At 38.3% G+C, this 14,352-nt stretch overlaps 1 protein-coding gene across 2 annotated transcripts in view; it reads left to right on the top strand.

Annotated features, from left to right (window-relative positions):
* The first annotated feature begins 4,044 nt into the window (after window positions 1–4,044).
* The window catches only part of TRUB1 (TruB pseudouridine synthase family member 1), a 32,392-nt gene continuing 22,084 nt past the window's right edge, over window positions 4,045–14,352 (top strand). For both annotated transcript variants that reach the window (XM_079135985.1, XM_079135986.1), the window contains exons 1-3: window positions 4,045–4,354; window positions 7,767–7,865; window positions 10,434–10,489. In XM_079135985.1, coding sequence (XP_078992111.1) covers window positions 4,066–4,354; window positions 7,767–7,865; window positions 10,434–10,489 — 444 coding nt within the window. In that variant the 5' untranslated portion in view covers window positions 4,045–4,065. The remainder of the gene's footprint in view (window positions 4,355–7,766; window positions 7,866–10,433; window positions 10,490–14,352) is intronic.

The following is a 14,352-nucleotide window of genomic DNA, read 5'->3' as shown; positions in this document are numbered from 1 at the left end:
ACCTTATTGTCAGTTTCTTTTTCCATTCAATAATAATGATGATAATAATAAATTCCACTTACCTTGCAGTGAAGTTTTGGCACCCAGTTATACTCCAGAGTCTCCACAAACATAATTTGAGAAATGCTAGGGCCACATTAAGTGTGAGTGCATATCAAATATTCAACAATAGTTCGTCCCCACTTTTACAAGTTTTCATATGCCCCCCCACCTCAAGACAGAATTTTCTAGACCAGGAGATATAACCTCAGTTATTACAGGGAGATCCTTTATAGCCTTGACAGCCTCATGAACACTACTTTCCTCCAATTCTTTGCTTTTTCCATTTTCATCCCCCAAATCTTTCTCCTTGTTGGAGAAGATAGGCCAGCTAGAACTTTGCTTTCTTATCTATCTCCTTTGTCTTATTAGTGGTAAGCAATAAATCTATCTCTTTCTCGATCTTTTTTTAACCGCTTTTGTCTTCTTTTAACATCCCTGGAATTTTTTTCCCCATTCACAAGTCATTCGGGTGTTGGCTTTTCTGACCTCCTACAGGTTTGTGAATATTTCTGGTATTAGTCCTTTATCATCTATGCTTTCTTCTTCTTCTTCTTCTTCTTTAAACGCATTCTTTGCATTTAAGTTTTATTTTATTGCTACTATTTTTCCTAATTGCAAAAGGAATGTAGGGTCAAAATTCAAACCTTACAGATATTTATATTTTAAAAAGTAAAACTTTCGGAGCTAAAGAAATAGCTCCTTTCGGAGAGTGCTCGCCTTGCATGTGCAAGGACTTCGTTCGAATCCCCAGCTCTGGGGGCAGGTGGGGGGGGGGGCGAAGTAAAACTTTCTAGACACCTACCTCCGAAGATTCTGCAGTGTTTCCTTTAGACCCTCACCTCACAGCAGAATTCCTCGTGCAACTAACCACTAATTTCTTTAGTTACCTTACCATTTTCTTCTCTATCAGGATTCATTTCAATGGCACAGAGCTTTTTAAAAAAAGAATTTTCTATTTCTTCCAAATTTCATGAACAGATAGATTTTTTCTCTGAACTTTTAAAACTGTGTCTTTCTCAAATTTATGGCACAGGTTTGAGCTTCTCAGCTTTCTCTTCTTAGTTATCAGGAACACCGTTTTGTGCCTTGAACTACATATGATCTCAAATTCTCATCATGTTCTCCTGTCTGATTTTATTATCTTTAGGAAGTTCCATGGGTGAGTAAAATTTGGAGAAGTCTTTGTGAAGAACAGCTTTCCCAGGAATACATGCCTAAGGCAGGGAGCAGAGAGGTGTTCTAGGAATGTAGCTCCAGGGGAGCCAGTTACAGATTGGAACTCTTGTTGACTTTTGAGTCTTACTAGTGAACAATCTTTAGTGGCACATGGGTAGCTGAGGGCAGAAGGAAGCTGATCTAGAAAGTTGGAGTCTTGTTACATGGCATTGTGTACTTTTATTCTCTTTGTCTCAGTTCCATACGTATAAAATGAGATAAAAGCATTTGAAGCCAAGTGTGGTGAATTTCACTTATACAGCTATTATTTTATGAGTTCAGCAACCACTTTTTTGGGAACTGGAACTAAACCTTTTATGGAGTTTTCTCTGGGGACTCTCATTCATTTACTTAACAAATACTTATTGAGTGCTATATCTGATGCTATTTCAGACTCTGCAGATTCTGCAATGAATGGACATTTTTGTTCTTGTGGATCTTATATTCTGGTATATTTTTAAAAATGAGTAAAATATGTAGTATGTCAAATGAGGTGCTATGGAGAAAAAGCAGGGATGGAATAGGAAAGTGTTATGCAGTAGAGGGATAGAATGAAAGAAGCACTACATTCTACAGGTAGTCAGGAGAAACTTCATTCAGAACACTGTGGGAAGTGGATCAAAACAGGATGGTTTTAACCAACAATGTGGAATGAGGATTAGAGGAAAAGCCTATTAGAAACAAGAGAGAAGAAAGAAGAAAACAAGAGTGTAGCAAAAAAGGATAGAGAGAAAGAGAGAGCGAGAAGGAGAGGGAGAGAGACAGAGAGACAGAGAAACTGTCCAGTGTATTTCTGATCAATCCTCCCACCTCCTTCCAAGCTGGTATGAATCAGTTTCTGTTGCTTCTAACAAAAGAATCCTAACTCGCATGCATCAAGAAAGAAGGCTTATGAATTTAAGGCTAACCCTATGTAAGAAATGTTGGTTATCTCAGAAAAGTAGAGCTTGGAGTTTCTGATGCCAACAATACATATTTGATTATCAGAGTAGAATTAATTTTATTTTGCCCCGGCATCCCAGAAATCAAATGGGGAAAAATTCATTTCTTTTTCAAATTAACTTTTTAATTAAGTTAATTATGATTCTGCATTAGGCTAGTAGAAAATTCAAATTTAAGCCTTATTTGTCTCCCCTGGTTCTGCCCTCCCTTCACATCCCCACCCCAGAGTCACAATAGAGTTAGAGAAGCTTAATGATGTCTGGACAATTGGGGAAGGCCCTTTAATCTCCAAATCATAATTGTTTAACCCAGAAAACTTGAATCTAAATCCTTGGTTCTCTGCCAAGAGGAGAACCCAGAAATCTTTGCTAAGGCAAAACATTCCGTGCTTCCTAGGGTACAGTCATCCCTTTGATGTCCTGTCCCCTCTGGAAAAGGGAAAATCTTGAAGCAGGCTCAGATGTCCACTAATCATGTGACATGTTCATCTTCCAGTTAGCTTAGGCTTTGTAATAGGTCATGAGTGCACAGGACTTCTTCCTAGGACTTTCAGCTTTCCACTCTACAAAAACCCCCAAGAATTTTTTTGCCTTTCTAAAATTGTGGTAAAATATGTACTATATACAGCCCATAATTTACCACTTATGCCATTTTAAATGTGAAATTCTGTGGCATTAAATGCATTCACATTTTTGTGTTTTCCAGATAAAGATTCAATTAGAATCTGGTATTCTAGTTGGAATGGGGAAGGGTGGAAATATAGGAAGAAATAAATATTACATTTAAAATACTTGTTTTGACATTCATTCATTGCATAAATGGGAGCAAATTCAAATGGGATCCCCTAAAAGGTGGTTCTGAGCAGCTAAGAGACATCATTAGGATACTAAATATTAAGGTCCAAGAAGACGATGAAAAAGTGACTGTAATAAAATGTGGGAAAACAACGAAGAAACTTATTTGTCTCACAATATTCAGTGTATGGAGCAGAAATGAAGAGTCTGTCTCCATTCTGCCTGGACTAGCATCAAAATCATATTCTTTAATTTTGTTGGGATTTAAGTAACTTTGAATTTCTCAAATTCAATGTATTTTAATTTAGTGAATACCAGTAATACTTGTTCACATCCTAGCAATGACTAAAGAATGCAACCTAGCCAAGAGTTAGTACTGAAACTCTTAGAATTGTTAAGAATGGTAGGGAAGACGGAGAATGGAGGTATCAAAACTAGCCCATACGATTTGCCATTGACTTGGCCTAGAAGTTTCTTTGGGGAATTGAAGAACTGTATTCATTTATTCATTCCAAAATATTTAAGCTCCTCTAGGCATGAGGCAATTGGGATACAGCGAGGCATAAGTTCCTTGCTCTAAATGGGCTTACATTAGGTGTATTTTAATTCGAAACCTTGATTGCAAATCGGACGAAACAGTGAGCCAAGGGCCCGGGGACCCTGACAAGTCTCAGCAAAGGTTATCATGTTTTCTATTCTTTGATGTGGGATGCGGGATGCTCTTAGTTTCTGAGAGGGTGTGCAGGTGGGATATGAAAATGTCCCCCATCCAAAAGACGCAGATTTGGTATTTGGGTTTTGGCAGTTTAGGACTGCAACTGCAAATTACCTCTGCTGCAAGGAACTAAGCCCATGTAAGAAGCAGAAAGGGTTATAGGAGAAAACTACTCGGTCTGAGCCCAGGGGAGACAACAGCGAACCATTGGCCTGTACGACCGTGGCCGTGGACTACAACTCCCACAAGCCCTTGCGTCCCCGCCCGCCTGAACGGCTGGGGAAACGGCGATATCAGGCGCACTCTTCGTGCGTCATCAGCATGCACCTCCCGGTAAAAGGTCTGGGCCGTAGAAGTATGGCAGCTGCAGAGGCAGCAGTGGTGTCGTCTTCGTCTTTGGAAATAGCTCCAGCCCCTGGAACTGCAGAAAGAGCAGAAACAGCCGCAACAACGGCGGCGACCACGGCAGCAACGGCTGCAGCCGTGGCGGTTGCAGCCGCAGCCCGGACCGGATGCGAAGCCAGGGTCGTCAAGGCCGCTTTGGCTACTAAGCTGCTGTCCCTTAGCGGCGTGTTCGCGGTGCACAAGCCCAAAGGGCCCACTTCAGCCGAGCTGCTGAATCGGTTGAAGGAGAAGCTCCTGGCAGGTACTGCAGCCCGGGTGGGGACCGGGCTGGGTTTTTTGCGATACTCGTTGCTCGAGAGAGAAGAGGAAGGGAATGTGAGAACGACCACCAAACTAGCTCTGGACTGAAATCTTGGCCATTTCGGGCTTGCACTTACCCTCGCGTGAATTTATTTATTTTTTTTTAATTTTTTGGTACCAGGGTCTGAACTCAGTGGCACTCAACCTCTGAGCCACATCCCCGCCCCCCCCTTTTTTTTTTTTGTATTTTATTCAGACAGGATTTCACTGAGTTGCTTAGGGCCTCGCTAAGTTGAGGAGACAGGCTTTGAACTCATGATCCTCCTGGCTCGGCCTCCAGAGCCCCTGGGATTCCAGGTGTGGGCCACCGTGTCCTGCTCCGGTGAACTCTTGACAACCCCATTGTCGTTATCATGGCGGGGGATTTAAGGGGAAAAAAAACACACACACACACAATAAATTCCTACCCTGCAGTGAGCAGATCACAATTTTCTGCAATCTAATCCCTCAGGAGGATTTTGTTCGGTTCACATGGATGAGGAAGCCCTGATTCTGTACCCCCAACGTTGCATTCTTCAAAATATATTTTAAAAAGCAGATATGCTTAGGCACTTAGTACAGTGTTTTTCACATTTTAGTGGGCATAAGAATTATTGAGAGTCTTGAACAAATGCAGATTCCTAAGCCCTGCCTTCCAGAGCTAGTGATTCTGAGGGTCACATACAGTGGGAAAATATATAGAAAATCTTGAAGAATCACAGAGTTCATCAGCTCACTAGATCATCACAAATAGTAGTATCAAAGAACTTTAGTTTTTGTGGGTTTTGTCTTTTGAGACTAGATTGAACCTAGGGGCACTTAACCACTGAGCCACATTCCCAGCCCATTTTTAAAAAAATTATTTTAGACAGGGTCTTGCTAGGATGCTGAGGCTGCCTTTGAACTTGCAGTCCTCCTGTCCCAGCCTCCTAAACTGCCAGGATCACAGGTGTGCACCATTGTACCCAACAGGACTCAGAACTTTAGTTTTATTGGACCCCTCACACTAAGCTAGATCTGTGCTGTCCTATAGAGGCATGAAGATGAAAGATATTATCTCGGCTAGGGAGGTAGCTCGGTTGGTAAAGGGCTTGCCTCATAAGCACAAGGCAAAGATACTATCTTCTTCAGTAACTGAGCTCACAGCTTAGTGATTTCTGCAGGCTTTAGTGGTAAAACTATTAAGGTTATTTGAGGCTCTCCAGGGTTTCATCCTATCCTATCCTGCCATTAAACCAGAATGGGAACTTTCTTACATTGTTTATGTTCCCTGGCAGACAACATTTTTTAAAAATGCAAAACCAAATTTTTCTGATAGGAAATTTAGTAATTGTAACTGCCACAATACAGATTTAAATGTTCGTTGGCAAATAGGTACACTTAACAGATGTTTAGTTCCATTGCTGTACCTACTCATTGTTTAGCTAAGCTTTTCTTGTATTTTTGTCACCTGTAACAAGGGTCATATAGCAAATGTTGAAGCAAGGAATTGCATCGAGGGTAAGCATAGTAGTATTATTAAAGTTTTGTTTTTTTTTTTTCCTTCATAGAGTTCCTGCCTTCACTTGGCCTGATTTGTTAGCTGAACTATGGCTTTATTGATCCTTAAGGTAATGATTACCATTCTTTTGTTCCAACACGTTTCTGAGAGGATCAAAGCCATACTCTGGCCTTATGGTTAGTCTCCCTCCAAGAACTGAATGTTCTTGTTGAAGCTTGGTTAAAATTGATTGTTTCAAGGCTATTTTTAGGTCATTTTCTGGAAAGCACTCATTCAGATATCGATATTCTCAGTGCCTTCCATCTCTACAATGTTTGTGATCGAGCTGTTCTCTCTTTATGTCAGCTAGACTAGGGCTTCCCAAGTGCCACTCTAACTAGCCGTCAGAATTGCCTGGGAAGGCTCTTTATGATACCCACATTCTCATGCTGACCAGGTTCGACAAGCACTGATTAAAACCACAGTTAATGGTTATGGCCTCTAATAAACATTGCTTGTCTTAATTTTTTTAATGTTGATTACTGCCATGCTATAAGCCCCACTGTTCTCTGCATCCTTTGAGACCTAAAACATCAGAATTTTCTAGCTAGAAAAAGTCTTAATAAATGTTCACCCATGAGTATTTTAGTAAACTGAGCAAATGTGGTGAGCTAATGTGGTGGAGGCAGTATGTCTGCAGATTAGGAAGAGGCTTAATAGGGCCTTCATATAAAGCCCCCCTCCCCCAGAAGATTTCAGTGCATTCGTGGATGAGAGATCCTTGATAGATTACAGTGAACAGTGAAGGGTTTGAAGCCTAGGCCAAACCTTAGGAGTTTTTGTCAAAGCAGACAGCATGGTGATGTTGTGATCATAGAGCGACACCAGGACCGTGTTCCTGGTAGTGTGGTAATTAGGCTCTGAGGCTGAGCAACCCAGCTCATGGTGTTGGCGGCGTAACCTGCCTTCTCAACTCCCACTACTGCTTTGCTTTCCCCTCGACTTTTCTGTTCTTTCTTTTCATTTCCTTTTGCTCTGTTTTCTGTCTCCTCAGTTTGATGGGTTGAGGGGGTGGGATGTAGATCATTACAACTATCCTGTTCTCTCCCTTCTCATTTGAAATCAGTAACCAGTGTTCTCTCAACATGTTGTTATATATCAGCAACAGCAGCATGGCTTTAAGTGCTTTGTACTTGCCAAAGCATTTCCAGGTGACAGTATTTATTTTGTCTTTATGACAGGAATGTGAGATAGACCAGGCTTTTAAAAAAATTTAAGTGCTTTAGAGGTCAATAGACAATTGAACTGTTACCTGTTTCCCAGCTAACCTTTAGTTGAGATTATCTATCTTCTTTAATGAACTGAGAATTTTGGTTAGAGGATGGGAACAACAGACAAAAGAAGTTTGTAGTCTCAGTGTCCTCTATCCCTGCGTGAGATGTACTCACGATATTGAAGAACACCAGGCAATGGAGAGATTTAGAAATGGAAATTGAGGACTTTAAAACAAGCTGTCTATATCAAAGTTAACTTCTTTTCTTCATTCTCTGACAGGCCACCATTACCAGGAATTAACTAGATTTTTTTTTTGTAGCCTGCCTTGGATATTTACCCATTTTTTAAAAGTGTTGATTTTTTTTTCTTGAATTCTAGTTTTTAGACAACTAATTTTGGAACACTATTTTTCCAATGTAATTGGAAAATTCCAGTGTAATTTAGGAAGGTCTGTACATTTAAAAACTGTTCTTTGCTAGTAGTGTCAGAGTCTTAATATCTGAAGTTTGTATAATATTTTATTTGTTTCAAGTATCATCCTTTCTTCCCCTCATGTTTATGGAAACTCTGCTTCACTTGTCTTGGTAATTACTTTTGTTCCTTCCAAATACCCTCATAGAAGCTGGAATGCCTTCTCCCGAGTGGACCAAGAGGAAAAAGCAGACTTTGAAAATTGGGCATGGAGGGACCCTAGACAGCGCAGCTCGAGGCGTGTTGGGTAAGAGATGAGAAAGTTAAATGGAACTGCCCCTTAATACCAGAAAGTAAGATTGACTGCATGCAGACTAACTTACTAAAGTCATGCCATTTTCAGTCTACTTTGGAATGTTTCACTTCTACTGAATTACAGTACTGTCTTCTAAAAAAACCCTTACAAAGTGTACAAACCTATACTTTTATGTGTGGATAAGGCTTTGAGAAAAGGATTCTATCTGTACAGAAAACAATTAACACTTCAGACCTGCAATTGCTCTCTTTAGAAAGATCTGCTTATAAGACGTGTCCTGGGCTGGCATCTGTGAACTTAGTTTTAGAAGTGTTCCCATCCTTCCCTATATGATTAGAGCAGTTTGCTGTGCCCCAGCTGTTTGCATGAACATCTGTTTTCCTTCCAAGAATCTGGAATTTTGTCCCACCACATAAGCAGAGGTTGCCTGGGTGACCATTCCCAAACCTCCAATAAAAACCGTGGTCACTGAGTTGCTGACAAGCTTCTCTGAGAGAAACATTGCACATATGTTTCTGCTTTTTTTTTTCATTGTTGGAGAAATCAGCAGCTCAAGTGTATCCCCCTCATAGGAAGGAGGAAATAAGGAAGCCTGCACATGAATTTCTCCCTTGTGGTGTGGCGGGATGCTACTACATGAATCATTTGGAATGTTTGAGTGAAGCATTCTCTGGTCTCAGACATTTAGAGTGCTTCTTACTTTTGTCTTCTGGCCTCAGTTATTCTTTTCTGGTCATTTTGACACTTAATAGTATATTCTTATATTGTCATTTAGCCTTATTCACTCATTAACTCATGCAGTAATTTTTGAGCACTGCGATTTTCCTTTTCTATATGATGTTTTACCCCTGAGATTATAAGGTCTTTCAAAGTCGGGAAAGACTCTGAAATGTCTGTCTCTCAGTCTTCTTTGTTGTACCTTTAGAAATATTCCTCTTGAGAATATGCACATAGTAGCTGTTCAAAGAGTATTGATTAGGGACTCATTTGAATGGAATCACATTGCATTGAATCTTCGTTGTTATTATTGTGCAAAGCTTTTGCCTTGGTGGAGCAATGTCAACACATCCTGTCATTTGAAGGATATTGTGCTCTTCAGAGCATACTAAAGGCAGGCAGTTTTTGGTCTGAGTTCTAGAACTACTATGACTGTATTCAGAGACCAAGGATCAATAGAAATGAGTGCCACAGAAGTATAGAAGGGGTTTGGAGTTGACTTTATGAATGAGTTGGGTCTTTACCTGGGTTTCGAAGGTTAGATTTGAATACTAAGGAGTTGGTACTGTAAAAATCAGAACCTTATTTGGGTTGTTGGGGGTTTTGTGGTATGCAAAATGGGGTGTCCGAAGTAGTTATAAAATGGTATGAATCAGAAAAGGAAGGGTCGGGTTGTAGAGCAGTTGGGTTTGCAGTGGGTTAGCTCCATGGCAGTGGGAAGCAAGCCACTGAGTAAGAAGTGGGGGAGTGAAAGGTGAGGATAGGCTCGTTTGAATTTTAACTGTACCATGTGTTAGTTATGAAATGTTGGGCAAAGCTCTTAGTCTCTCTGTGCCTCAGTTTCCTCATCTATAAAATAGGGATAATTATGTAACTTTTTAGGGTTTTTCTTTTTTTTTTTTTGTGGTGCTGGGGATCGAACCCCGGGCCTTGTGCTTGCAAGGCGAGCACTCTACGGACTGAGCTATCTCCCCAGCCCCTTTAGAGTTGTTATAAGGATTAAATGAGACAATGAAACACAGAGTGGAATTTGATACATGATGAACTCATTGAATGATGTCTGCTATAAATAGTGACAACAGTTTTTTCAGTTTGTCAATCATCTCTCCATAATTCTTCTGAGTTCTGAATTGTGTGATTATACTGGGTACTTACACACAGTTGTGTCCATTGATGATAAATACACCAATTCCTATAGAATTTTGCCTGCTGTTATGCAAAGAAATTAAATCCTCTCTCACCTGATGAAATGTGTGGTTGTGAGGACAGTGTTTGAAACTGAAGAGAAAGGTAGGCCAGTGAACTTTAGAGTTGGTCTATGTTAAAATACACTCGCTAGGCCCTCATTTTAGCCTTGTTTTTCTTTGTGTTAGATTGATTTGTTTCTCTTTTTCTTGATTGTATCCTGCCAGGCACTAATCATTTTTAAATGGTTCATTAGCTAGGATGATGGCTTTTGCTTTGTTTAATAATGAACTCTGTCAAGATCTCATCATACCACTTGAACATGGTTAATTGTACTATGTAATTTTCACTGGTACCCATTTAAATTTCCAGTGAGTCTTTTGAGATTGTTCTAAAATTTCATTACCTAATTGGCTAGGTTGAGGGTTCTATGGTATTTAATACTTTGAGAATGGGAAAAAAGGGGTCTCTCTCCTATTCCCTCTTTAGAGTTCATTAGTTTCATGAGAAGTTCAACTGACTGGAGTAATAGGAACCCTGAAATTATGTTAACTATATATTCTTTCCAACTTTATATTATAATGACCAAAATACTTAGATAGTCTAAAAATCTAATTTTCAAAATAGTGTGATAGTATTTCTTTCTTTGATTTGTAGTGGTTGGAATTGGAAGGGGAACAAAAATGTTGACCAGTATGTTGTCAGGATCCAAGGTAAGAATACTGGAATATTTTTCATTTATCTTTGTTGTTTTCCTTAATGAACTACACTTTGAATATTTCCCATTAAATTATATGAAAAGTGTCATTTCTATTAAAATGTCTGCAAACATTTGTAATTCAAATATTGAGATTATAAATTGAAAAACAAATTAGACTTAAAGAAACAACAAAAATATCTGCAGTGCCCATAATTTAAAAAAATTATATTTAGCTTTGTTTTTTAACATAATCATGTTTCTTAGATGAAAGCAAACTTATAGGTTATAATTTCATTGGCAGATTTTTTTAACCTTGGAATTTTTATAAAAACAATGGCATTTTATAAACCTTGAACTTTTAAACAAAATCATACTTTGTTCAGTGGTTACAAATGTTTGTTAAAGAAAAGAATATGATCTCAAGATGATAAATTATATCATTTACCTATGAAAGTAGCCTCAGCTGGGGATGGTGGTGCATGCCTATAATCCCAGCGGCTCAGGAGGCTGAGGCAAGAAGATCACAAGTTCAAAGCCAGTCGCAGCAACTTAGTGAGGCTCTAAGCAACCTAGCAAGACTCTATCTCTAAATAAAATATGAAAAGTGCTGGGTATGCGGCTCAGTGGTTAAGTGCCCCTGTGTTTAATCCCTAGTACCAAAAGAAAAAGAAACTAGCCTTAACTAGATCCAAAAGCACTAAAAGGTCCTTGGTAGAAGAGAGAAGAGAGGCTGGAAACCTGTGGACTGCACTGAGCATTGAGTGGCAGGAAGGACATTGAAACGAATCAGGTGTCAAAGTAGTTGACCTCCTTCAGAAAGATTATTAGTGTCTCTTCCAGCTCTCAGAGATGCTTATATATGTATTTTAATTAGTTGGGCCCTGGTTATTATAGCTGGGGCTAAGGGTCCAGTAAAAATGCCAGTGGAAGAAAGGTTACTATGCCAGAAGGTAGAGAAGAATTTTACCAAGTTGCTGGACTAAATGTTTTATTTGTTTTAAAACCCTTGCTCTAAGAGTGATATAAGTAGTTGGAAAATTGATTTTTATCTTGAGTGTTTCATTTTTTAATTTTTTTATCTTTTAAAATTTTGAAAAGTTTGTTCTAATTGGTTCTACATGACAGTACAATGCATTTTGACCCATTGTACACAAATGGAGCACAACTTCTCCTTCCTCTGGCTGAACATGGTGCGGAGTCACACCGGAAGTGTAATCATACATGTATATAGGATAATAATGTCTGTCTCATTCCACCATTGATTGTTTCTTAAAAAAATAAACGTGTGGCCAAAGACTGTTTAAGCATTTTTCCAGTTCATTGCAGACTGATGGATGACTTTTGTAAAGTGTAATTAAAACGTTATGGCAAGGACTGGAGTTGTGGCTCAGTGGTAGAGCGCTTGCCTGGCATGTGTGAGGCCCTGGATATGATTCTCAGCACCACATATAAATAAATAAGATAAGATCCATTGACAACTAAACAAATGTTATGGCAATGTCAAATTGCTAAATAAGTTTCTAACTGCCCTTATTTTCTGATCCTGTCTCATTAATCAGTACTGACTCATGGACCACACTGAAGTGTGGCAGTGGTCTGTGTAAGCTTTGCTTAAAATTAAATCCCTAGAAATATCAATGGGCCTAAACATATGCGTTGCAGTTGAAGGGATCGTAGTACCTTAGATGAATGAAGAATTTTAATGTGGCTTGCTCTGTAATCTTGAAAATACTAGTGTTGAAAAATCACAGAATATAGAAATTGTGTTAGAATGGAAGCATTTGATTATTTCCCAGTAATTTTATACATTGTGCTTACCTACTAATGCACAGGGTTGAGAATTTATTTCTGATACAGGTTTTTGCCAGTTGCTTGATATTTGTTTCTTATCTCCAAAATATAAGTAACAGTTATTTAATAGGAGAATATGATTTTTATTTTCTTTTTACACATTACTTGGTATTTTCTAAAATCTTCCCGATAAACAAGTCACTTTTATGTTAAAACAAAACAGATACTTTTACATTGAGGATTTTGTTTGGGTTTTTACCCCCAAGATAAAATTGGTTGAGTTCATTGAAATATTTGTTACTCATCCCTTCCCCACAAACCACAAACACATACAACACAATATAAATTATTGAAACATTTTACTTGTGAATCCCAGGCATATTTTCAGAAACGTGATAACTGGAAATGTAAGTACATCATTGGCTCTGATTTGAGTTTTGCTACAAACCGTTTTGGTGTCCATCTAGGAAATCGAATGTCATGCGGTAACATCGGGGATCCTCATAAGACTATAACTTAAATAGAATATTGCAATTATATCTTGTTATAGAAACCTAGTTCTTAGGTGTTTCACATTTCAAAAATAGGCATCATTATCTTGCTACCATTTGTATTTCTTCTTTTTATTTTAAGTGTTGAAAGAACTATAATTCAAATTTTACCTTTAAGTATGTTGAAGATTACATTTTTGTTAAAAGTAGTTAAAAACAATTAATGAATATTGTTCTGATTGTTGTCTTTAGTACTAGAGAGAATCTTAGAGATCATCTCATCCAGTAACTTTCAAAAATTTTTTTGAAAAAATTATAGCAAAAATTATTTTGCATCATGACCCTATGTACACATACAAGTAGAAAAAGCAAAAATTTCCTCAAACAACTTTAACCCTAGGTATGCTATACTTTCAGTTTTTTTTCTTCTGTTTCATTTAAAAACATTGGTGGCTGTAGCCTCCTGATAGCTCAGGCCTGGCGTTTGGTCTAACGTTTATTCCTCCACTTCGTATTTTTGCAGGTATTTATTTCACAGTGTTACCTGAAAATTTACACTTGCAGTATGTGCAGGGTGGAGTTACTTTTAGAGTTACTCTCGGAATAAAAATATTTCACTCAAGCATGATAGATAACTCAGTATTTTTGATACAAACATAACTCACTCTTCTCCCCAATGAGTCCAATAACGATTAGAGACATTGTTAATTGAACTTGGGCTAACAATCTTTCTGCAGAATCAAGAAACATTCTTAGAATTCTTTTCAACATAGTAACACTTCCTAGAACTGCAATCAATTAATAATAGGTAGAGTGCTGAAAATCTGTAGGCCATCAGATTATTTTGCTTCCATCTGTAAAGAACAGTCTAAATTTTCTTTTTATTGCCTTCTTTGCAGAAATCGCTCAAAAATGTTATTACTGTTCCTGAGTGCTTTACTTCAGGATTCACCAGATCCTTTCTCTCCTGAATTCTAGACCTGCTAGATTTTTCAAGCTGTATGTCAGACACCTAAGATCAATTTTACACAAAAAGGTTCTGCTGAAGTTCTTGAATACAGCTAATTTCACTTTTTTAGTCCTATCAGTGATTTCTGGTGCTAGCAACAAAACATGTTTCTAATCAGAAAGAGAAACATGCCAATTCTTTAAGGAAGAGAGTTTCTGAGCCTAAAGTCAGAAAGAAATTTCTTAGAATAGTCAATATCAAATGACAGATTTTTTGCCTCAAAAATAGTTTGCAACAGATGTAGGAGTTGACGTGCATAAAATATAATTCAGGCAAAATGACTCTGAGAGATGAGGCTAATGTGTTCCTCTGGCCTAACTTGTTCGAAATAGAGTGTGTAGATTAAAGGAAGGTGTTAGTCCCTCCACCATCATCCCTAAATTATACCTTCTCTGAGCCAGTTTTTCACATAGCTGGATAACAGATGTTATGCTTTGAGGTAACCATCTTTGATGAGGTTTTGGAGTGCTATTTTTATTAGCTTTCTGTATTGATTGTTAAAGTTAGTTACTTTATAGATGTTTTATAACTAGATCAGCAGATGGAAGAGTTGATGTCCTATTATGAAAACTTGAATCTAATTCG

Source organism: Sciurus vulgaris, assembly GCF_902686455.1.
Source record: "Sciurus vulgaris genome assembly, chromosome: 4".
In the NCBI taxonomy this organism is placed as follows: domain Eukaryota; kingdom Metazoa; phylum Chordata; class Mammalia; order Rodentia; family Sciuridae; genus Sciurus; species Sciurus vulgaris.
Note: the sequence above shows the minus strand (reverse complement) of the source record. Positions and strands in the feature narration are given on the sequence as shown.